We start from the raw sequence: 24,917 nt of genomic DNA on the forward strand, positions 1-24,917 counted from the left end.
AGACTGGAACTATCCTAGGGGAGCACTAAACGTATTGTTTAATGAACCTAAGCCATACAGTTTGTGTCTTATTGACTGGGTTGGAGGGAATGCTTTTATATATAAAAAAGAAGATGTGGTATGATTGCCAATGAGACAACTTTCCACAAAAGACCAAAATGACACAGACATTAAGAACTATAGGTCACCGCACGGCCTTCAACAATGAGCAAAGCCCATACCGCATAGTCAGCTATAAAAAGCCCCGATAAGACAATGTAAAACAATTCAAACGAGAAAACTAACGGCCTTATGTATGTAAAAAAAAAAAAAAAAAAAAAATGAACGAAAAACAAATATGTAACACATAAACAAACTACAACCACTGAATTACAGGCTCCTGACTTGGGACAGGCACATACATAAATAATGTGGCGGGGTTAAACATGTTAGCGGGATCCCAACCCTCCCCCTAACCTGGGACAGTGGTATAACAGTATAACATAAGAACGAACTATAACAATCAGTTGAAAAAGGCTTAACTCATCAGATGGACAAAAATACAAGTGGACGTGGCCCGGTACTTATATATCCCGACACAAAAAGACACAATGAACAGATCTGAGAGTACTCGCAGTTATCTGACAGCTAGTTCAAAGCCACTAACAACTAATAAAAAAATCATGCATCTAAGACTAAACTATCAATCCGTACACATCCAACATCCAATGGATTTAGTGTAAAGACGTCATAAACAGCCAGAGAAAAACATGACCTTGTACAATGCCAAGTTACAGGTATCGACAGATTGTAGATCCATGAATATGTATATGCATATAACATACTAGTAATATCTAGTTAGCTTTTAATTTACTGATAACAAAATCAATATTTATACCAATAAAAACAATATTCAATGATCTTATTACAGTGTTGAATAGGTAACCTTTTAGAATAAGTTTATTTAAAGGAGCGACAAGTTTACATGGATCATTTCTAAATTTCCGGGCACGGTTAACAACATTTCCGTAAAAATGAGGATGTGCTATCCCGTTTGAAATAAGTTTTCTACAGGTACAACCAAACTTCAAAACCAAATCTTTATATCTATGGACAAATTTAGTAAAGGTTTTAAGTAATTTATGGTAAAAATATAAAACAACACGTTTAATAATTTATTGCGTCCGAAGCGCTTTTCTGGATTTACCTTCATCAGGAACGTTCAAAGCCAAACATTTGAAATCCAAAGATGGTAACGATATCCCTGGTTTAATAATTTACCAGTAATACATAGGTTGCGTTCGTTAAAATCAAAAACGTCACAACAGACACGGGCATAGCGAGCAAGTTGTGAAATATAAACACCGTAAGATGGTGCAAAAGGAACATCACCCAGTCATTCCCCAAAAATGGGTACAATTCGAATGTAGACACTGTAAAAAAAAATCTCAACTGAGCAGAGAGAGAGTGCTGTTTTCTTCTGTGTCTATATCTAGTCTGTCTTTTTTTAAATTTTCACTCACACCATTTAAGTGGTTTTCAAGTTTTGGCATTTTTTCAAAGACAAGGTAGGTATGAACGTATCGGAGGTTAGTGTTGTATAAAGTCACCGTAAACATTGCATCAGAGAGAAACACATAATGTAAACCGTGGCTCATGTGAAATGGCTTATATTTACCACCATAACAAAATGATTTATGCGCATTCTGCTGTATATATTGAAGGCAAATACCAATTTAAAGGTCTGAATTAAAATAGTGTTTAAAAATGTATTCGAATTAGTAGTTTTCACAACTTAATTAGTAATGAATTTAAACAAATAAAATGTAATGTTGTATACTATTCTAGTTTTATAATACAGTTTTACAGGAAAAACCCCATTATATATGCTCTGAATCACTGGTGTGAATGTTTTATGCTTGTAAATCCACACCCTTTCTTTGTTACGGAGGTTAATATCAAACCGGTATTCAAATTATGATACAAAGTAACACACAACTCTTTAATGCTAGCTTTTCAAAACAAATTATTGACAATACAACCTAAACAAACTGTTTTCTATAAAATTCTATGTTTCTTTAAGTCAAATGGACTTGTTAATGTCACAATCTCCGTAACGATTCAACAACTTTCACACAGTAATATTTTTTTTACCTAAACCGAATAATGTTCACCTTAATTTTATATTACTAGTTACCAAAAAGTGAAAATTATTTACTATATTAGAAAAAGATATAATTGTGCACTGACATTAAAGATAAAATGTGTTATTTTCAAATATATTTCCTTGTAACGGAGGTTATACTTTCTCTGAATAACCATTAAAACATAAAAGAAAACAAAAATATGATAAAATTGTAAAATATTCTTTGCTAATATGATGTTGTACACATGTATCACTAGTTTTGCCAGTTAATATTTCAGACGATATACATCGGCAGATTTCAATTGGGTGTTTTGGCCAGGTCCTCTATTTTCTTTAACTCATTAACTGAAATAGTATATGTTTTTATCCTTTTTCCTGATGGGTTGGGAGGAGACAAGATAATGCATAAAATGTTGTCCAGTTTGATCCAGATTATGTCATCTTCCTTAGGCCATTTGAAACTCTCGCCATATCGACCAGTCTCTGTCATAAATTTTACTTGAACTTCTTTGTCATTTTCGTCAATATCTACAACTTGTCCAATGTACCATTTTCGTTCGTACATTGCTGCAACCCAAGTATCTTTCGAAAGTTTATCTAGTTCTATCGTGTGTTTGTTCAATTCTTCTTCTTCTTCTTCTAAATTTCTACCCTCTACCGTCTCTCCCTCTTCTGAACTTTCTAGAGGTTCTATAACTTCTACAACTCCACTCGTGGCCGTGTCCTTTACAAGTCGATTGAGTGTGTATCCTTCGCAGGTCGATGTGGAAATATCTACAATACATTTGTTGCAATAGCATGATGTTACTTTTGAGTAAACTTCATTTATTCCATTTCCAATGACATAGTGTATTTTGAATGTTCCTTTGACTGCAATGGGTGTAATTCTTTCGGACAAAAACTTTTCGGAGATATCATAATCCTCCTGGTTATAAAATATGTATTTAACTTTACTCCCAGATTCCCTAGCTCTACGTGCCCATTCCATAAAATCGTCGGCAGACTGAATAGATGTCTTACCTTGCTTAACGGCATTGTCGGCTGCTCTCTTAACACTTGCACCGAGTCCATCGCATGGCCCCTTGCCATGACCGCTTTCAAGATAGTTCCATCGAGCAGGCATCCCAAATTCTTCTTCATGCATTGCAATAAACTGGAAAATAGTTTTGTTCCTGTACTGACTTGTCGGGGAATCGCTAAGATAATGTATTCTTTTCAAATTTGGAATTTCTTCTACTAGGATACCTATCATTTGATTAAGGATCGTATAGACAGCTACAGCATTGTGGGACAATACATCCGAAGCAGCAACATAACTTTGAATTCTGTTGTCTTTACTCGCGGGATAATAAACTACCATAGTATGTAATGAGACCATGGCAGCATTCCAATATGCTGACTGGACTTCTTCAACTGAGACACAACCAAAGTTTTCTGCAAAATCCATCCATATTAATACCTCATTTTCTGGAAGATTTTCTCGAAGTCTTTTTAGCTCACTGTATTGGGTATGGACCCTATCAACATGATCTCTAAATTCTGCAAGATCTTTATCGAATTTGATGCAGAAGTCTGCTTTCGGTAACGTTTCTTCTATTTCTTTAAACCTCATTTTTGTTCCATCAGGAACTCTTCTCCACTGTGTAAACTTGATTGCTGTTGATTCAAGCATGTTTATTTGTTCTAGTATCTCTTCATTTGAAGGGAACTCCTTGATGAGTATATCAGGATTTTTAGAGCACCTCAAGCCTCCATTTTTTAGACCCTTTATTTTCAAAGCCAAATTCTGGTCTATATTACAACAAAACGAACTCGCCTTTTCAATATCGTCTTGTGAACAGGAAAGCGGTCAGTGGTCTATATTTGTTCGGAAGTAACCACAAACAATGTCATTCGAATCACAGAAGAAACACATTTAAATGTTTTAGAATGTATTAATGAAATAAAATGCTAGAAATTTATTAATCAATATTTATCCCTATAAAGAAACAGTAGTTATAGAAACCAATAATATATGAAAGTATATACATGTACATGTAGGGAATGCTTTAAAGAGGTAAAAACGAATGGGGGGACAATCGTGACAAACATAAATTCATACGTTCGTTTAACAACAAGCGACTTGGATAAAACGTCAGTCAAAAAGTGTATTTCGACGTTATTTTTATGTAACGTCAGGTATCACCAGTATCGTGCGTAACGTCATTATAGCATTATCACCTTATACTATTAATATATCAAGTAAACACTTAAAACATTTACCGCAGGAAAATAATTGACCAAGACCATTGTTAATGCAAAACAATGTTATGTTATATATGATTATATATAAGGATGTATAAAAAATAAAAGTTTTAACACTAACACTCAATCAGCTAGGCGAATGTATGAGGTCTTAACTTAAACCTTATATTTTTAGAAGCTCAATGTATTCAAAGTAATGGACACCATGCAGTGTTAAAAGTTTACGCATCACATGGTTAGAGATACATGGGAGGATTCACCTTCGAAATAAATTTTATTATTATTATTATTATTATTATTATTATTATTATTATTATTATTATTATTATTATTACACCGGTTATACACATTGTATTCTTAGTTATGATCTTTACAATTACCTGATTGTACTTTTGAATTTTACCGTTAACCGATTGAAAATAAATCACTTATACCAGATACGAATCGGCGTATTGCATCTTATAAATTGTTTGATACATAATATATCTATTTGTGTAGTTCTTTTTGCCATTCCATTGTCTTTGCTCGTGACCGTTTTTCTGTTGCTATTGGTATTCATTGAACATGTTGAAATATAAATAGCTACACGATTATATCTGACTTTGGACTGCTTATATCAAAGGTCATGATGAACAGGAATTAACTGATAACGGATCTGATAAGAAATTTGGAATATTATACGACTAAAAAGGATAATGCAGACTAAAATCTTTTTTGCTACGCTTTTGTCTGTACAAACAGTAATAGCTATTCTGGATCCTTGTACCTTTTATCCTAAAGGGTAAGCTAGTACAATAGTAAAGATTAAACCTTTACTAAATTTACAAAAACACAAATTACTAAATATCTATGTATATATATGTTTTTTTATATTTCATGGTGATAAGATAGATTGTGAAGAATTTTGTTTGAACTAAACATGCTATTGCTATATACATTTCTGTTTTAATCAGTTTTAATATAGTTTGTGACGAACATATCATTTTTGCTGTCTTGATATTTTAAGTAATGTATAAAAAATATAAAGCGTGTTTTGTCTTTTTAACCTGTATTTTAGTCTTCAGACCATTTCATGCCATTTAATTGAAGAATTCGTATCAAGAACTTGAAATTGATTTTGACAAATTTTTATATTAAAGTTCAAAATCTGAGGAAAATTCAAAACGGAAAGTCCCTAAACAAATTGCAAAATAAAAAGATCAAATACATCAAACGAATGGATAATAATATAGTTAATAAAACTCTTACTTATATGACAGTCGCATACATTTCCTTTTATAAGACTTCGTGACACCTGACATGTTTATTACTGAGTGACCATATTTCAGCAAATTTTAAATAACTGTGTATGCCTTAGCTACATTACCGCTATATCGAGCACTTCGATTTATGACTTTTGAACAACGATATACTACTATATTTGCCCAGTTGTAAGTTGATAACTCGGCTGTGTCAATTTATAATCTGTTTTTCAGTGTATATAAAGTGCGCATCCAGCTAGTTCATTTTTACTGCTATATGCGGGTATGTCTATTGTAGAATAAAGGATCATGGGAAAACTGTATTTGTTTACGTTTTGAAAATATCAAGTTAAAGGATTTTAAGTTAAGTTTTAACATATTTTCATTGTGATATGTCTTTATAATATACAAACATAGCATTAAACTTCAAATAAGTGTTATAAAAGCATCATAATATAGCATATCGATTATTGAAAGCGATCCATTTTAACTATAGATGCGATGAATTATCACTGTTAGTGCAGTCATTATTAATGTAGAATTTTCAAAGATGCGAGGAATTTTTATTGTAGAATTATGTGATAAATGCACTTGCAACAAATGAAAAAAAACTTAGTTGATGACTTTAGGATTTATGATACATGTATTTTCCAATTGAAATACAAACTCCTCATTCATTCTTCATCAAATATATAGCTTTTCAAACTTGTAACAAAAGCGATTCTCAACATGTCATATTGTATTCTTCAGATTACGTTTCTCCTTGATTTTAACTTATATAGTGAATCACTGGAGCGTGACAGCAGCGGGCCCTCTTAAGCAGTCAGTGGGCCCCTACTTATGAAAAATTCTAGATCCGCGAATGGATACTACCACAGAGGTAAAACCATGCACATTTGAGTTATTGTACACGAAATGCATGCTACAATTCATTTTTGTTGATTTTAGACCCTTTGGAACTCTATGTGGGCTATTTCATCAACTAGGCAAAAAATCCCCAAACTTGATACATGGTCAGATTCAGCATGTCAACGAATTCCAAATATCTATATTAAAGGACTTTTGTCTATAAATTTGGACCCCACAAAATTGAAAAAGGGACCAAAAATATGAAAAAATGCATGCATCGAATATTTTGTTATTGAAGGCATGACTGTAACAATAGGATGAATATACAAAAATATCTTTTTCTGGGGTGTCATTGGGGGGTTCTGATCCCGGATCCTGCTTACTGTTTTGGCAGATTCCCGTATTCCGCTTATTGTTTTGTCAGATTCCCGTATCCCGCTTATACTATGCAGTTCTAATTTTTTGTAATTATCCGTGTCCCGCTAGACTTTATTTCCCGTTTTTCTCTACACAATCATTTGACTTTCACCTGTCACGCTTGCAAAAAATCCGCAATCCGGCGTGACGCTTATACCCAAATAAGACCCACTATTTTACTCTATTTTGACTCATATAAAGCCCATTATAAATATATTAAAAAAGTAGCGTAGATTTTTTCATCCCTTTTTATCCCGTCTCGTTTCGTTTTTGAGCCATATAGATGTCGTATGTGACAATGAGACAACTCTAGATCTCCATCCGAGTCACAATTTATAAAAGTAGACCATTATACGTCAAAATACGGTCTTCAACATGGAGTCTTGGCTCACAGCGAACAGCAAGTTATTAAGGGCTCCAGTGTAAAACCTTTTAAACGGGAAAACAAAGGTGCAATCTATATCAAGATGTACGTAATTAGTGGTGAAGTGTCATGGAAATGGATAAAAAAAATAGGGATAAAGATCTCTATACGCTTTATAAGAAACTAAATGGAATACATTTGAAATAAATGTTATTTCTATTGAATTTAGTAGAGTGTTTTAAAACCAAACCTTTATCCGTAAGTTAAATTTTATCAAATCTTTCTCTTACTTTATCTATTATTTGAGCAAGTCGGCTAAATTAAGGCTTTACAGCTAATTTCCTAATGCATGTAAAGCAAAACTTTGGTTGGCTTGCTTGCTTTGTTTGTATAATTGTTTATACAAACTTTGTAAATAAGATTGACATTTTTAAACAATATGAATAGGCATAGTTTAACCTGTATTTTTAATATTTGAATTAAATTGAGTGTTATCATAATGATTATCTTATAAAAAAAGCAAGCAAATCAACTAAAGTCTTGCTCTACATGCTTAAAGAAATGAGCTGTAATAGATGAAAAAAATAATAATTATACAGTGAAAATGCACCGCATATACAATACTAATGATTCGCTCCACAGTTAAAATGAAACAATAGTATCATTATTCGACAGTAAACATGACTAGCATTACGAAATCATCATAGTGGAATTTAGTTAAATATGAAGAAACTGAATGACAAAACATATTCTACGTTATACAACTTTAATAATTGTATTAAAATGAATATTTTTTATTGCAACAACATCTCACCTGTTAGTTATAAAGCACCTGCACGATCTGTTCGTGAAATGTCCTAAAAATTCACCTATTTTGGTATATATTTCACAGTTGGATGGCTTTAGGCGCGATAAATCCCGCTCGCATCTCTTACTTTGTTTTATTGGTATTATGTATTTCTGAACATATACATTTTAACTATTTTTCTTCATTTTCTTCAAAAATTAAAAAAAGTTCGTCTGTTTATTTATCATTCTACATTAGACATTTATGGCATATACAGTAAAAATGATATTTTAGGATCCGCACTTTACATACACTGTTTTTTAAAAGTATGACATATGGTTTAGATAAATGAATTGTTTTATATGACATTAGTTACACATTTTTTTCTGTACCAAGTCCGACTATTTGGACCATGATTTGCTCGTTGTTTGTCTATGCTTGCAGTCGGATGTACTTATGTCTATTGTTTATGGTAATTAGTGGTTATTACTTTCTAATACTTATGGGAGATCCCCATCTTTTATAATATATTGAACTCTTACTCCACTTGCAGTTTTTATTACCAGTTTTATACCTAGAAATGTAAAAAGAAAAATCACAAAAAAAACTGAACTCCGATAATCTGAATCTCGGTTTTCCCAGCCTGTTCAACAATATTCTGAACAGAAACAAATTTATTTTTTCTTCAAGGATAAAACTTGAAAAAACAGGTCATGTCTTATTCTCTCACTTTGATGACAGTCTCATCAAATTCCGCTATATTTACAATGATGCGTGCACTAAACAGACATAATAAATAAAATAGTCAAGATATGGGTAAATTATTACCTCTGAATACCTCTTTCTGTAATTTAACTTTTTTTTCTGGGGGGTTCGGGGTGGGGGTGGTGGGGGGGGGGGGGGGTGGGGGGTATTAGGGATTTGTACCAATTAGGTTTGATACTTCTTAAGGATTTAATCAGTGACAAAGACTTTCCATTATTCAAGGAAACACACAGATTCGATTTTTAGAAAAGAAAGCAATATAGAATTAAACAGAATACAGAAGCGTGTAACGTCTCGTCCTTTTTCTTAAAAAGTTAATCGGAAGGTACCAAGACCTTGTTGATAAATATTCCGTATCAACTTCACAAATAATACATGATAGATTCTGCGTACTGATGTTGTTTATCATCTTAACAACGTGTTATGTTGTTCTTTCATTTGTCTTTGTTCTATTATTAATATTACTTTTACTGTTGGATTGTTTTATGTGATATCCATTTAACGTGGCTCGGTACTTAAACATCCCATCAATGTGTTTGTATTATCTTTCATTTTTTGCTGGTGTGTTTTGTATATGCGACTTTTTGTGATTCTTTGGTTCTTATATAACGTGATTCTGTACTTGAAAAGATCCCGTCATTATGATATTGTTCTATTATATGTCATTATGATATATTTCTATTATGAATTAGAAAATACGTTGAACCACAAACGTCAAAAGTCTTCAATCGCGTAGTGGAATGAACTATTTGTGGATTCTTATAAATTCTATATAACTTTTGGACTATTTTAAATCTCGGTCTATTTCTGAAATTAATTCTTACATACTTTTGATTTTTAACCCTGTATGCTAACATTGCCCATGTGAAATTCAAAAATTGTTTGTATATACATTGAACGACAAATATATGTGACGTATAAAATTTACTGTCGTCAGACACGCGAATCAATGAATGTGTTTGTAGATAGATGTTTTTGTGTTCTGTTAAGGTAGCACAATACAAAGATTTTTTTCACTCCCAATCAGACAAATTTAAACTAATGTAATTCATTTCATCCTTCTTTATATTTTATAAATGAGGTACCAAAAGAAAGAAGAAAGATTAATCTTTCAAATTGTGATAATTTCATTATGACATAATTATTACATAATTAATTATTATGTAATTAGTTGCTATATTGTGATGTCCACACTTGAATGAATTTAGCATCTTTGTTCTTCATAACATCCCAAAATATTTTATAGATTCGTGTACAACACAGCTTGACCTCCAAAACTGTGTCTCAGATTTCCAAAAACATCAATAGAACAAATTTTATACCCAATTGCATTTAGTGGTCTCTTATGAATTGATGTTGCAAACTTCATTGAAGATTAATGAGAGAATGAAATACAATAGTAAAAATCTGAGACACAGTTTTGGAAGTCAAACTGTGTTGTACACGAATCTATAAAATATTTTGTGATGCTATGAATAACCAAGCAGCTAAATTCATTCAAGTACGGACATCACAATATGGCAACTAATTACATAACAATTAATTATGTAATAATTATATCATAATGAAATCATCACAATTTTAAAGATTAATCCTTCTTCTTTCTTTTGGTACCTCATTTATAAAATTAAAGAAAGATGAGTGGAATTACATCAGTTTAAAGATGTCTGATTGGCGGTGAAAAATCTTTGTATTGTGCTACCTTAAATTGTTCCTTTTGAAATTGGTACACGATGATGACTGCTGTACCCATTTTTTGACTATTTTATTTGTTATGTCTGGTTAATTGAACGCATCATTGTTAATATAACGGAATTTGATGAGACTGTCATCAAAGTGAGAGATTTAGCGCTATAAAACCAGGTTTAATCCACCATTTTCTACATTTAAAATGCCTGTACCAAGTCAGGAATATGACAGTTCTTGTCTATTCGTTTTTGATGCGTTCTGTCATTTGATTTTGCCATGTGATTATGGACTTTCCGATTAGATTTTCCTCTGAGTTCAGTATTTTTGTGATTTTACTTTTAAATATATTTTTCTATTTTTATTTTCAAATTGAATATTAATGACAACCCAAATGCATGGTTACATTGATTTTTTACCTTAAGTTTATTGGCCTTATGGTTTCAACATAATCTGATTTAATACCTTGTTTTTTCATATTTTTTTTTGGCCTGTTATTATCTATTTTCTATTCGTTAAACACCACTTGTACACTCATTTATATTAATCATCGTTTTTCAAATATTGCATTATACTGTTTCAATTGTGAGAGGAATATTAAATGTGATTGGAAAAAATAATAATTATAAATGACAAATAAACTATTTACACCCAAGTTTTTACTTTCAACATGTATTTAGAGGCACATAATATTGTTGAGGTTTTTTTTAATATTACACAATTTACAAAAACACATACCAATGATGCTTACAGTTCTTATGCGATGAGAATGCAAAATTAAAAGTGTCTGAATGCATATATAGGTTGTAGCGCTATATTGCATGTACAATAAAAAGGCAATTTCTGCCTCAGTAATTTTTTGGTTTCCAAATAAGCCCAATATGAGGCACCATGTATGATAATAAACGGCTGTAGTTGAGGCAATGCATCGCTATATTATTGTTCCATCAAAAGGGTAGTTTCAGTTTCTAGATAGATAGTATTTAGTGTAAGTTTCCAATTAGGTCTATTGTGAAGCGCCATGTAAGATGATACTCGGCTGCAGATGTATCGCTTTAATTATAAATGATATACTATATTAAATATGTATGCTGCCATTTTGTGATTAGGTTTATTTTACTACTTTTTCTCCATATGACAAGACTTTTTATATTTAGATTTATACCGCAGAATGAAACAGAGACCGTTGTAATAACGCCATCTTGTTTGAAAGGAATTATAGATTGGAATTACCCAAGGGGTTCACTAAAAGTCTTGTTTAATGAACCTAAACCATATAGTTTGTGTCTTATTGACTGGCTTGGAGGTGATGCGTTTACCATTTATGACAATTCATTTGGCAAAATGACACAGTTAAAAATGCTCTCATCAGGTAATGTAGGCAAATTATATATATATATGGTTTTCCTGTTTGAATGGTTTTACACTAGTCATTTTGGGCCCTTTATAGCTTGCTGTTCGGTGTTAGTTAAGGCTTCGTGTTGAAGATCGTACTTTGACCTATAATGGTTTACTTTTACAGACTATGACTTGGATGGAGAGTTGTCTCATAGGCACTCATATTATATCTCATTATAAATATTAATTATATCCCTTCTATATCAATATATACTCAAGTTCTCAAATCCGTTTATGTTAACGAGTGATAAACATCATAAATGAATAAAGGAAAACAGTAATTTCATGTAGTCGACTTGTTCATTGTATTTATTATTTTTAGTTTAAACTAAAGTAAACCATTACATTCTAAAACCGGATAATGAAGACCAAGCTTGCAATTTCGTCATGCAAATTGGACCTTTGCATTTTGTTATAGTTTTTCGGACCTTGTGGTATTTGTGCCCGCTTTATAAATATTTTGATATGAGCGTCACGGATGAGTCTTATGTAGACGAAACGCGCGTCTGGCGTACTAAATTATTATCCTGGTACTTTTGATAACTATTTATACTCTTAAACATTCTATAAATAAAAGGAGAGATAAAATATTAAGGTGGCAACAACCCACCATAATTTTTCATTTATAATCGCCATTTTACCGCTTCAATAATTTATGTTTATGTTTTTTATTATGTGATTCTTGTACAACCGGCACGTATTCCGAAATAACCTCCAATACATATGTTCGAGTACAAAAGTTTGGAAAATAATAAAAGGCTGCAAATATTTAAGTGTCATGCTTAGATTGCACACTACACTTCAATATTAGTTTATTGAAACAAAAGTAATGAAGTAGACCACCGATAATGTATACATTGTAAAATCTTGTTATAAACTATAATAGATAGTTCTAGGAAAATGTTTGAAAATTTATTGACCATCGAATATGCAAAAAAAATAAATAATTATGAGATAAACATCAATGAAATATACAAAAAAAATATTAAACCTATCAGATATGCATTTATCAGGTCTTCTCATAAAGTCTTACTTTTTACAGAAAATCAATGTATTCAAAGTAATGGACACCATGCAGAGTTGAAAGTTGAAGCACCAACTGAGCAGAGATACATGGGAGGATTTACCTATGAAATAAAATACTAGAACAGTTTTCAAATTTCAAATTCAGTTATTAAAATCACAAATCTATGGATGTATTCAATTTTCGTTCTAAATTATAAATAGCAAAACTAGATACATGTATGCCACATTTATGAAATTAAAACCATCCCTACGTACATTTTACGGACGCCATCACGAGTTGGTTGACCGTTATGTAATGATATCGGATATGTTCCTTACGCCGTAAATACATTCCCCTTCCTTTTCATGAATGTGATTTTCCAAGAAAGACTATTTACCGAAATTGTTTTAACATGAGCAACACGACGAGTGCCAGGTGGAAAGCAGGATCTGCTTACCCTTCCGGAGCACATGAGACCATCCCTAGTTTTTGGTGGGGTTCGTGTTGCTAATTCTTTAGTTTTCTATGTTGTGTCATGTGTACTATTGTTTGTCTGTTTGTCTTTTTCATTTTTAGCCTTGACGTTGTCAGTTTATTTTCGATTAACGAGTTTGACTGTCCCTTTGGTATCTTTCGTCCCCTTTTTATGGGCATTATGTTTTCTGGTCTGGGCGTCCGTTCGTCCGTTTGTAAGTCTCTCCCGCTTCAGGTTAAAGTTTTTGGTCGAGGTAGTTTTTGATTAAGTTGAAGTCCAAACAACTTGGACTTAGTACACATGTTCCCTATGATGTGATCTTTCTAATTCTTATGCCAAATCATATATTTTCCCCCATTTTTACGATCCACTGAAAATTATAGTGCGGATAGGGCATCCGTGTACTGGGGACACATTCTTGTTTTTAATATATAATAATGCTTGTACCAATGATTATGAAGAATTAAGAGTATGTTACATAATCATTGGTATGATCCCGTGGATGGAAAGACAAAATTTCTATACTTTGATGCAAATAGTGTACTTTATTCTGATGTTTCGGGTGAGCTTTAAATCATATAATTCTTTTTTTGTTTAAAAAAATCAAAGAACTCCGTTGATAAATGAACAAACAATATGTAGATTATTCTTTTTTGCGATGACAAACTTCACTGATATAGCTTAGTTTTTGAGATTTTTCAAGAACATCTTCCCTGTGTATCTAAATAGTTGTAAACACCATTAGGTAGTCGACGTCTGACATTTCTTGAGGCAACTGAACTGTAGTAATCAAAGCTTGTATGACTGAAAAAAGAGGACATTTAATTCAACATGTACACGATTTTTACTAAGTTTAACCATTAATTTTGTTTTATGTTTGTGTTTAAATAGGTACCATGCTTATAATTTAATACGCAAGACGCGCGTTTCGTCTACATAAGACTCATCAGTGACGCTCAGAGCATAAAGCCTAACAAGTAAAACGTTGAGGAACATTGAGGACCCAAATTACCTTAGCCGTATTTGGCACCCAAAAAAATGGTTCCAAATACGGTTAAGGTAATCTATGCACGGAAAAATTTCATACTTTAGTGAACAGGATATTTATAATAATGACCATATAATTGATATGCATGTCAACACCGAAGTGTTTACTACTGGGCTGGTGATACCCTCGGGGACGATACGTCCACCAGCAGTGGCATCGACCCAGGGGTGTAAATAGTTATCAATTGATATGATTTACAGTTATAAGACAAATAAGAGTACAAAGTAACGCCTGAATTTCGCTATAATTGTAATGTTCTGTTTGACTTATTTTTTATTTTTATTTATTTTTTTTAGCTCCGAGCGTTTCTCCGTCTTTATTCAACTTGAATTTTATTTGATGTACTGTCAGATCAGACTTTGATATTAACAATGCTTGCTGTCCGGTATTGGGTTTGTTCCTTGTTGAAGACCATACGGTTACTTATATTTGTTAACATTCATTTAGGTCCTAGCGGAGAGTTGTACCTTTGGCAATCATACGACATTATCTTGTTTTTTTTTAGTTATACGTAATTAACTCGTAATAAACTAGAAAACCAAATAACAGAAACACTTTAAAGCAAAAAGAACTGGAAACATAAACATCAAAATACTTACGTTTTCCATGTATTTGCTGTTCTTGTGTCTATGCTATAATAGTTGTTAACCCCTATCTTGTTTACCGATCTGACATATACTGTATGTGTAGTAGGGTTAAATCCATCTAGTACAAGAGTATCTCCAGTGTTGCCAACGTCTGGGTAGTACTAAAAGTAAAACAAATACTATTCTATACCATGTTTGAATTCTATGGATATTTCACAATTCATTTCGTACAAAATGTATTTCTGTTATTACACAATATCTCTTTTCATGTATGTCAATCTCTATTAATACAAATTAAAGGAGCCAAACCACTAATGAGACATTGCGGATAAGTTTTAAAATAGAAGAAAAAAATTGAGGAAAATTATTTCAACGATAAGTAGGAAAAAGATTGACACACGTTTTGATTATTTGATCTATAGGTTTTTTTTCATTTACGAAAGCCGACTGTAATAATGTATAAACGGAGAAAGTACTTGATAAGATTTTTTTTTATTATATTTTTTTTCTACACTTTTTCTTTTTAAAAAGGTTTTATTTTTTCATTCTTCATTTATAACTGTATTATAATCCTGTTTATATTTGATTTCCTTTTATCTTTTATACTGTCCCTTTTTGGCACTCCATTATTTTCATGACAATAAAATTGAGAAAGGAAATGGGGAATGTGTCAAAGAGACAACAACCCGACCAAATAAAAATATACTAGTCTAGTGATAATGAACGCCATACTAATTTCCAAATTGTACACAAGAAACTAAAATTAAAATAATACAAGACTAACAAAGGCCAGAGGCTCCTGACTTGGGACAGGCGCAAAAATGCGGCGGGGATAAACATGTTTGTGAGATCTCAACCCTCCCCCTATACCTCTAACCAATGTAGTAAAGTAAACGCATAACAATACGCACATTAAAATTCAGTTCAAGAGAAATCCGAGTCTGATGTCAGAAGAAGTACTTTTACATCTCCGGCTTTTAAATATTTGTCTTTGAGCGTGCCTGGTAAAGGATAATCTAGAAAAGCGCTTTGAACGCATGAAATTTTTTATATTATATTGACTATATTTTCATCACTACACAATTAAAATCAGTGCGAGTAAAATTGAGAAAGGAAATGGTGAATATGTCAAAGCGACAACCACCCGACCATAGAGCAAACAACAGCCGAAGGCAACCAATGGGTCTTCAATGTAGCGAGAATTCCCGCACCCGTAGGTGTCCTTCAGCTGGCCCCTAAAATATGCATAATAGTACAGTGATAATGGACGTCATACTAAACTCCGAATTATACACAAGAAACTAAAATTTTAAATCATACAAGACTAACAAAGGCCAGAGGCTCCTGACTTGGGACAGGCGCAAAATTGCGGCGGGGTTAAACATGTTTATGAGATCTCAACCCTCCCCCTATACCTCTAGCCAATGAAGAAAAGTAAAAGAATAACAATACGCACATTAAAATTCAGTTCAAGAGAAGTCCGAGTCTGATGTCAAAAGATGTAACAAAAGAAAATAAATAAAATGACAATAATACATAAATAACAACAGACTACTAGCAGTTAACTGACATGCCAGCTCCAGACCTCAATTAAACTGATTGAAAGATTATGTCTTCATCATATGAATATCAGGTACAATCCCTCCCGTTAGGGGTTTAGTATCATACTATCATAAAATATATGAGAAGAACATAACCCGTGTCATGCCAACAACTGTTTTTTTTAAGAAATAAATGTGTTTAGTTCCGATGCAAAGACCCTATCAGTGAATCAATGTTAAAGCCAAAATATGCAATCTTTAATGACCTGACAACAGTATCGTAACTATATCCCCTTTTAATAAGTCTATTTAAAGGTTTTGTTAGTTTCTGAGGAGAATACTGACATTTTTGTGCTTTATAAAGAATATTTCCATAAAATTTTGGATGTGAAATACCTGAACGTATAAGATGTCTGCATGTTGAGTTATATTTACGAATTATTTCCTTATACCGGTGATAAAATTTAGTAAATGTTTTGACCAGTTTGTGATATCGAAAACCCTGGTGTAATAATTTTTCAGTAATACATAAATTTCTCTCGCTAAAATCTAATACATTGTTACATACACGAGCGAATCGTACAAGTTGAGATATATAAACACCATAAGATGGTGACAAGGGAACGTCACCATCTAAAAATGGATAATTAACAATAGGAAATGAAAAATCATCTCTTTTATCATAAATTTTTGTATTAAGCTTCCCGTTTATGATATAGATATCAAGATCGAGGAAAGGGCAGTGGTCATTGTTATCATTAGCTTTATTTAAAGTAAGTTCTACAGGATAAATTTCTTTAGTATACATACTGAAGTCGTCATTATTTAGAGCCAATATATCATCCAAATATCTAAAAGTATTGTTAAATTTTTGTATCAAATGTTGTTTTGATGGGTCTTTGCTAATTTTAGTCATAAATTGTAACTCATAACAATACAAAAACAGGTCCGCAATAAGTGGTGCACAGTTAGTCCCCATTGGAATTCCAATAACTTGACGATATACGGAATCTCCAAAGCGAACAAAAATGTTATCAAGTAAAAATTCAAGTGCATAAATAGTATCAAAGCATGTCCAATTGACATAGTTCTTTTGTTTATTGCTACTAAAATAAAATTGCCTATTTATGAATAATAGAAAGTATATATTTACCGACCAAGTAACGCCATCATCGTCTGTTACAGCACAACGCCAATGAAGAGCTCCACGTTTCTGTAAGAAACAGCCATAGCCAAGGGTCGACTGCTGAAGGAAACTGCATGGTATATCTACACGATTATGACTATAATGTCGCGTAATGAAACTCTGGGTCGCTTCATACTTAGGTACTGTTCCAGGATCTTGTCCGGTGTATTCAAGCATTCCCCAGCTGCCATATTTTGATGGAGTACCAGTGGAGGAAAAATAATTGAACAATCCACCTTTGAATAATACATAACAACAATTTATGTTATTTCTTATTTGATCGTTAAATTTGTAAATAAACTTATATCGTATAGTATTTAAAGTAATTCTTTGCACTTTTTATCAGTGAAAAATATAAAATGAATATAAGAACATCGGCAAGACCATTTATAACAAAAGATCTGCAAATGTAAGCACCCAGTTATCGAAACCTTTTACAGGGGAATATAAATACAATATTCAACCATAAGCATCTTAATAAGAGAATTGTAAATAAAAGGATGTTCAACTCCAATGCCCTAAAACCAAAATTTCGATGCTGCATAAAAAGCAAAATAACAAAAACTCCAAACTCCAAGGAAAATCCAAAACGGAAAGTCCCCCACCAAATAGGAAAATCATGAGTTCAATCAAATCAAACGAATCAAACATATCTGTCATATTCCAGACTTTGTACGGGCCTTTCCCTATGTAGAAAATGGTAAATTAAACCTGCTGGTTTCGAATTCATAGCTAGCTAAACCTATCACTTTTATGAAAATCGCATAAAATTCCATTACTAAGTATATTGACAATAATGTGTGAAGAAAACAAACAAACAAAATTGATTTTGTTAAAAACAGGAGTACAACAATCAAACTAGTGTAATATAATCTTAGTCATTTAAAAAACAAACAAATATGTAAACAAAGAAAAACAAGACGACAAATTGACGAGGCAAATAAGTTAAAGAACCTCAGTGAGAACACTCACATACCCCACGTCCCCACATTGTCATTGGAGAAATGAAATAGTCTTGGTTTCAGAGGAGTTGCGATGACGAACTGTTGCAGTTGTACATTACAGCAAATAAGTTCAAAGAGGCGTACCTTCTGGAAAAAAAATTTAATTGTAAATTCCTGTCGATATGCACATCTACATAGTATGTCCTTATTATCTGAAAATGTTTCGTGAAATTCTGTTGTGTTGTTTCAGAGTAGTTGCGATGACAAACTGTTTCATTAGTACATTAAAGCAAACAAGTTCAAAGGGAAGTAACTCCTAGAAAAGATACTGAATCGTAATTTCCTGTTGATATGCACATCTACATATTATGTACTAATTATCTAAAAAGGTTTCGATAAATTTTGTTGTGTGGTTTGAGATGAGTTGCGATGACAATAAACAGTACTGACTGACGAACGGACGGACGGACGGACGGGTCAAACACGTTATACCCTTCGCAACTTCGTTGCGTGGGGTATACAAATGAAGGACAAGAATACAAAAATGACTATTTCACAATAACACAATGGCGGGATGTATAATATCCGAGCCACGTAAAATTAATATTTAAACCAAACATGGGTTGAACAGTAAAGGTTAATAATTTACGTAAACAAATAAAAGAACATTAGCATAATTAAGATGATAAACAACGTCAGCACCTGGAATCTACATTACACTAAAAAATTATTGATTATTACCTGGTGATGAATTTTGTGGATCATTTACCACAATCTTATACCAAGCTTCAAGAAGATTATCTACTACAGACTTGATGTGTTGATCTCTATTAAAAGCGATTGCTTTATTTGTGACGTCGTCGTGGCTAATTCCTTGACCAATGGCACTGCCTTCCATAATTGATGGACCGCCTTCGTACATCAGAAGTTTAAGTCCATGTTTCTTATTAAGGGAAACATTAAGTTTTATTTCCAATTGATGTTAACAGTCTACCTCTTCTTACATCGTACACCTCAAACAAAGGTCATCATTTCTTTAAATAATGTTTGTGTATTTTTGTGTAGTTCTGCGTTTCAAAATGTAATATTCCTGTATTTTTATGAAATATTTTCGGATCTTTAAGACATGATAATTACATTAGACGTATGTTTCATTATAATACGTTATTCTGGTTAGCTAAATGACAACATCACGTGTTATTCTTTAATCAATTGCATTACACAATAAAACACCATTCATGATAACACGAGGTCAGACAATAAAGTGCACAGGTAAATTAAATAAAAACCCTGTTCAAAACCGTGTTTTCATGATCCTAGCTAGAAAATGTAATTATAAGTATTGAATGCTTCTTTTTGTAATTTCATAGGGTTGTAAAAGCGTTCACAGTGCGCACATTTTCAGAATGAAGCGCTTCCGCGCTTCATACAAAATGTACTTTGGTCAACGCTTTTACACCCCAATAAAATTACAAAAAGAAGCATTCAATTCTTAATTAAACAAAAAAAATTGTCCTTTTGTTAATGTTTCAATTACTTTTTTACCTATAAAAGTCTGTCTGTATCGGAAATTACATCCTTTTCCGACAGTCCTATTCAATTTTCCGAAACAGACTGTACATTTACACCTACTTAAAAAACACAATATATTCTATCAGGAACACACTTCAAACACTCTTTAATCTTCCTTATTGAATAATTACCTTGGCGAGGTCCATAAAATATTGAAATGACGACTCTGATTGAGACATTTGATTATTGCAATATGTCTCCATTTGAATATTCGACATGTTTAACATCTCTGCTGCCTATAAAAGACAAAAAAAAATCAAATCATCAATTTTAATTAATTATATGTTCATCAACAACAAATTATTACTAGCAAAAGCAACATATTCATTTTTTGTGTCATTTGTATGTTCAAACACATCATGAAATAAACAATGCCCTTCATCAGAAATGGTTGCTGCTACCTTAGCAACAAATTAGTCGATTTTTGGCAGGAATCAGAAGACGTTAAGATGCGGTTATCCGTTTGAATGGAGGCTGCGCACAAAGTACTAATTCTTTGGCGTGTAACGATCAACCATGATGTGAACAATCATCTATAGATTAATTTTGAAATGTCTTACATTGTAAAGTTCGACTACAGTAAAACTTGTAAAATGCATTTTTTTGTACAAAAAACGCTTCATTTTGTTATTAAAATTGTGGTTATATAAATCATTTTTTTTTAAACATTTTTTGTTCGTTTCAATGCCAATGTTATCATAAACTATGTTTCAATAATATTATACAAATATCTTATTATATATCATCCAAAAAAAGAGGCTGATTTTTCAATTTTTGAAAAATCAAGGTGTTGCAATACTTTTTTCCATGTGTATATTATATATGCATTACACTCACATGCTTGCCTGCGAGGTTGTTGCAATCGAAATAACCGGTAATGGCTATTGCTTTAAAGTTTCGCGTTCTATTTCCCAAATCTTCAATGGCTTGTCTTGTGTAGTCTTGGTAACCTGTCTGCCATGCCCACACTGGTACAATTTTGTCAGGTTGTGATCCGAAAACCTGAAACGATTAAATCATATTTTAAGTTTTATATCTCCATCATCCACAGTATTTTTTCATGCATTTGGTCACATGATTTATAAATAGATTTAAAATTAAAATCGAATAAAAATGTTACTGAAAGTTCTAGCGTCGACGATCAATACTGCATCTAGGTATCCGAATTATACTGGAAAGTGTAGTTATTTAGTTCTAGTTGATTTTTTTCTTCATTATACGACTTTTACTGTATAATATTTATTTGTCAAAATATGAAGTATCGCCTGAAAATTAAAGATGGGCTTATTCATGAAAAAATATATGGTACCAATGATCGGCTCTTTAAAAACGGGTAAATATCTATATACCTTTAAGTGCATGTTCACGAGCAAGTAGTTCAAGTTTGTCATATTCGTTATTCTTAGTTTATTTTGTTATAAATTAGTCTGTTAGTTTCGTTTGAATTGTTTGACATTTTTCATGTCGGACCTTCAATTGGCAACTATACCGTATAGGTTTTTCATTGTTTAAGATAGCATATAATTGCTTATATTCACTTTATCTGAACACTAGTGGATAGTTGTCTCATGTGTAATGACACATCATCTATTTTTTTCTATATAGAGACAATTTAGTTTATTTCAGTTTAAAGTGGTCTTCACACCTATCCATAGAAGTGCTTTATTTAGGTCCCATGTATAGTTTATTAAGAGCCCTAAGCCTTAGTAGTTTTATACCTTAGATGAATTTGGCTTTTTTTTTTTATGTCTTTTAAGTTATATAGCTCTTTAACTGTTTAGGTTCTTATACATCCTTTCCTTCTAAATTCGGCTTTGAGCCTTCCTTATGAAGGTAGACCCAGAACAGCGCTTTGGACGCATGCCATTTATATCGTGTTTTTTTAAAAGGACTAGACCGATACCTACGGACTATCAGTGCCCTAGGATATCACCAATTCAGTAGTCAGTATTTCGGTACTGACACGACTAATAACAAACCTTTCTAAAATAGTCCGTTGATAAATCTAAAAAATGTAAGAAAATAAGGTTTTAACTCCCTCAGGCAAAGCTGACCTCAGATGCATTTGGCTATTTTTAAGGTTCTTTTTTTTATATTATAGGTCTTCAACTGTTTAGGTCCTTATTCGTCCTTGGCTTTAAAATATTTGGCTTTAAGAGTTCCTGGTGAAGGCAAATCAAGAAAATCGCTTCAGAAGCGAGCAAATTGATACCGTGTGGTTTTCATATTTTATACCTTTTCGTCTCCTGATTTGTTTATCAAATAAATGAACTATAACTTTACTGGTCCTGTACGGATTATGTAACCCTTTGTTGTTTCAATTCTAAACAAAATGAAATTTAAAAAAATAATCCATATACTCCATTTATATTGTACTCCCAAAGAAGTGATGTATGCGATGCTACTTTTTAACAATTTCAATATATATATAACTTTTATACATTTAGGTCCATACTGGGAGGGGGAGATGTCCAATACGTCTGTTTTATTTCCTTGTATTATAATGAAAATTAATCACTTTTTTCAATGTGTTCTGTGCGAATTATGAATTTTTGTAGCTTCAATACAAGTATATTATTTTATCTAAATAAATAATATCACATAAAAGACTTTATTTTGAAAAATTACTTTGACCATCTAACTCGCATCATTTTAATTATTTGTCATTTAATTATTTTTTTAAATCTAGTTTAACAGACCGTTTTCCAAATTTGCATGATTTCGGAAGATCTCTTATTATAGTATTTCATTCCTGCTTTCCAGCTTTGTGGATCTAGTTTAAGCTTCACGCCTTGTTCCTGAGTATAATGAGTTTGTCGAAATATTCCATTCCATACCTCGTTTGAATATTCAATGTAAATCTAAAATAAAATGCATAAATTTAATGTTAACATGATACACAAGAGTGACGATAGATACAAAAGGATCATTCAAAGTCATATGTTTAAAATCCATGTAAAAAAAAGAAAAATACTGTGGATTCGTTTATTTTCATGGGTATCAGTTTTCGTGGATATTTTACTTGGTGGATTTGCCGATCTCTGCATACAAAGCCTTTAGAAAATTTGTCATTCTTTAAACATTTAAATTCATGGTTAACCTGTTCCCACGAAACCCACGAAAATTGGTATCCAACGAATAATAATGAATCCACAGTAGACAAAAAAAAATTGAACGCAAAATACCATATAGAAAGCTAAAGACCGAGCAAAAAAACAAACCATCGAAATAACAGAGTTGATATCCAGTGACTATTAATGACGTCTTTTCACTAAATTCAGTACATGTAGGATGTGTACTGATTGACATTTTGGTCTTAGAAGCATGACTTTTTGATTAGTTGTTATTGGTTTTGAACCAGCTGTCAGTAAGACAATAACAATAACATTTACATCAACAGTATAAATAATAAATAAGAAACAACACGAACTCCACTAAAAACCGGGAGTGAAATCAGGTTCTCCGGAAGGGTAGGATTTCATGCACCGTATACGAACTATGAGTACGCTAGATAGTGTCTTTTTGTTGCAGGGATATATACCCTGCCACGTCCACACTGTGTTTCTACTGGTTTAAATAGATTTTTCTTATTTTGTAATGTTACACCACTGTTCCAGTTTTGGGAGGGTTGGTTCGCCTTCAATCTATTAAAACCCCGCCACATCTTTCAAGTGCCTGTCTCAAGTCATTAGGCTGCAATTCAAACGTTGTCGTTTGTTGCTCCCGTTTCCTGCCACGCTTCATTTTTCTGGTTCCATGGTCCCTTCAAATCAAACCATGTGCATATTTCAACACATAGTTAATTTAAAATATCCATAACTAATGTTTTTCGATTTTATTCGAATATGATAGTTGCATTGAAGTTTTTGACAACAAAACATTTCCAAGAAGACGTATAGATAATTATTACGTCAACTCATAGAACGATGCATACCCTCAAACTTGAGAAGGACAAAGATTCGAGAGAAAAAAAAACCCATAGATTTAGGACGTCTATTCCGCAATATGAAATAAGATACAGATCTGAAAAATGGACACAAATTTTAAGACTGGCAATAGAAGAGGGGCGAAAGCTACCAGAGGAACAATCAAACTCATGAATCGAAAATGGCTAAAAATGAAAAAGACAAACAGACAAATAATAGTTCACATGAAACAACACAGAAAACTTAAGACTGAGCAACATGAACCCCACAAACAAACTGGGGGTGATCTCATGTGCTCTGGAAGGGTTAGCTGATCCTGCTCCACTTGTGACACCCGTCGTGTTACTCATGTTACTCAACATATTACAAACCCGCTAAATAGTCTTCAAGCTTACATGCATTTTTGAAAAACAATAACACGTTCAGTAAATATCGGACACTGTTTCGTCGTTTTATCATACCTCTGAAGTGAAATCTCGGTTTGAAACAACTGCACACTCCGTCTTAACTTGAGTTTTAGAAATAAGTATTACTCTTTATTTCCTATTTACCTTTAAATCATTCCGAAGGGTCTTCTCAACTAACTTAGCAAACTGTGTGACGAAGTTGTCATCTGCAGCATGAGGCATATTAAACCACGGATTTGCACCAATCCGATTGCTTAAATCTATCATGTGTTCAATGGCTGCTCCTTCTGATCCTGTGTGTGTATGGTGTTCCTGTTTGCGTCTCTCGTCCCATGTTGTAGGTTCTGGC

The 24,917-nt window shown here is 32.5% G+C and overlaps 1 protein-coding gene and 1 long non-coding RNA gene across 2 annotated transcripts in view; one reads left to right on the forward strand and one right to left on the reverse strand.

Moving 5' to 3' along the window:
- The first annotated feature begins 4,969 nt into the window (after window positions 1-4,969).
- Window positions 4,970-13,080, forward strand: LOC139510128 (uncharacterized). The gene is made up of 3 exons (XR_011661834.1): window positions 4,970-5,150; window positions 11,636-11,850; window positions 12,919-13,080. It is a non-coding gene; the product is annotated as an uncharacterized lncRNA (long non-coding RNA).
- Window positions 13,081-13,873: 793 nt separating this feature from the next.
- The window catches only part of LOC139510121 (uncharacterized), a 29,871-nt gene continuing 18,827 nt past the window's right edge, over window positions 13,874-24,917 (reverse strand). Inside the window, exons 8-15 of the mRNA XM_071296426.1 lie at window positions 24,713-24,916; window positions 22,935-23,096; window positions 21,073-21,237; window positions 20,367-20,471; window positions 19,405-19,606; window positions 17,687-17,955; window positions 15,005-15,153; window positions 13,874-14,161 (exon numbers count right to left, since the gene is read on the reverse strand). Of these exons, the coding sequence (XP_071152527.1) occupies window positions 14,056-14,161; window positions 15,005-15,153; window positions 17,687-17,955; window positions 19,405-19,606; window positions 20,367-20,471; window positions 21,073-21,237; window positions 22,935-23,096; window positions 24,713-24,916 (1,362 nt within the window). The 3' untranslated portion in view covers window positions 13,874-14,055. The remainder of the gene's footprint in view (window positions 14,162-15,004; window positions 15,154-17,686; window positions 17,956-19,404; window positions 19,607-20,366; window positions 20,472-21,072; window positions 21,238-22,934; window positions 23,097-24,712; window position 24,917) is intronic.

This window comes from Mytilus edulis, chromosome 2 (assembly GCF_963676685.1).
Source record: "Mytilus edulis chromosome 2, xbMytEdul2.2, whole genome shotgun sequence".
NCBI classification, from domain to species: Eukaryota; Metazoa; Mollusca; class Bivalvia; order Mytilida; family Mytilidae; genus Mytilus; species Mytilus edulis.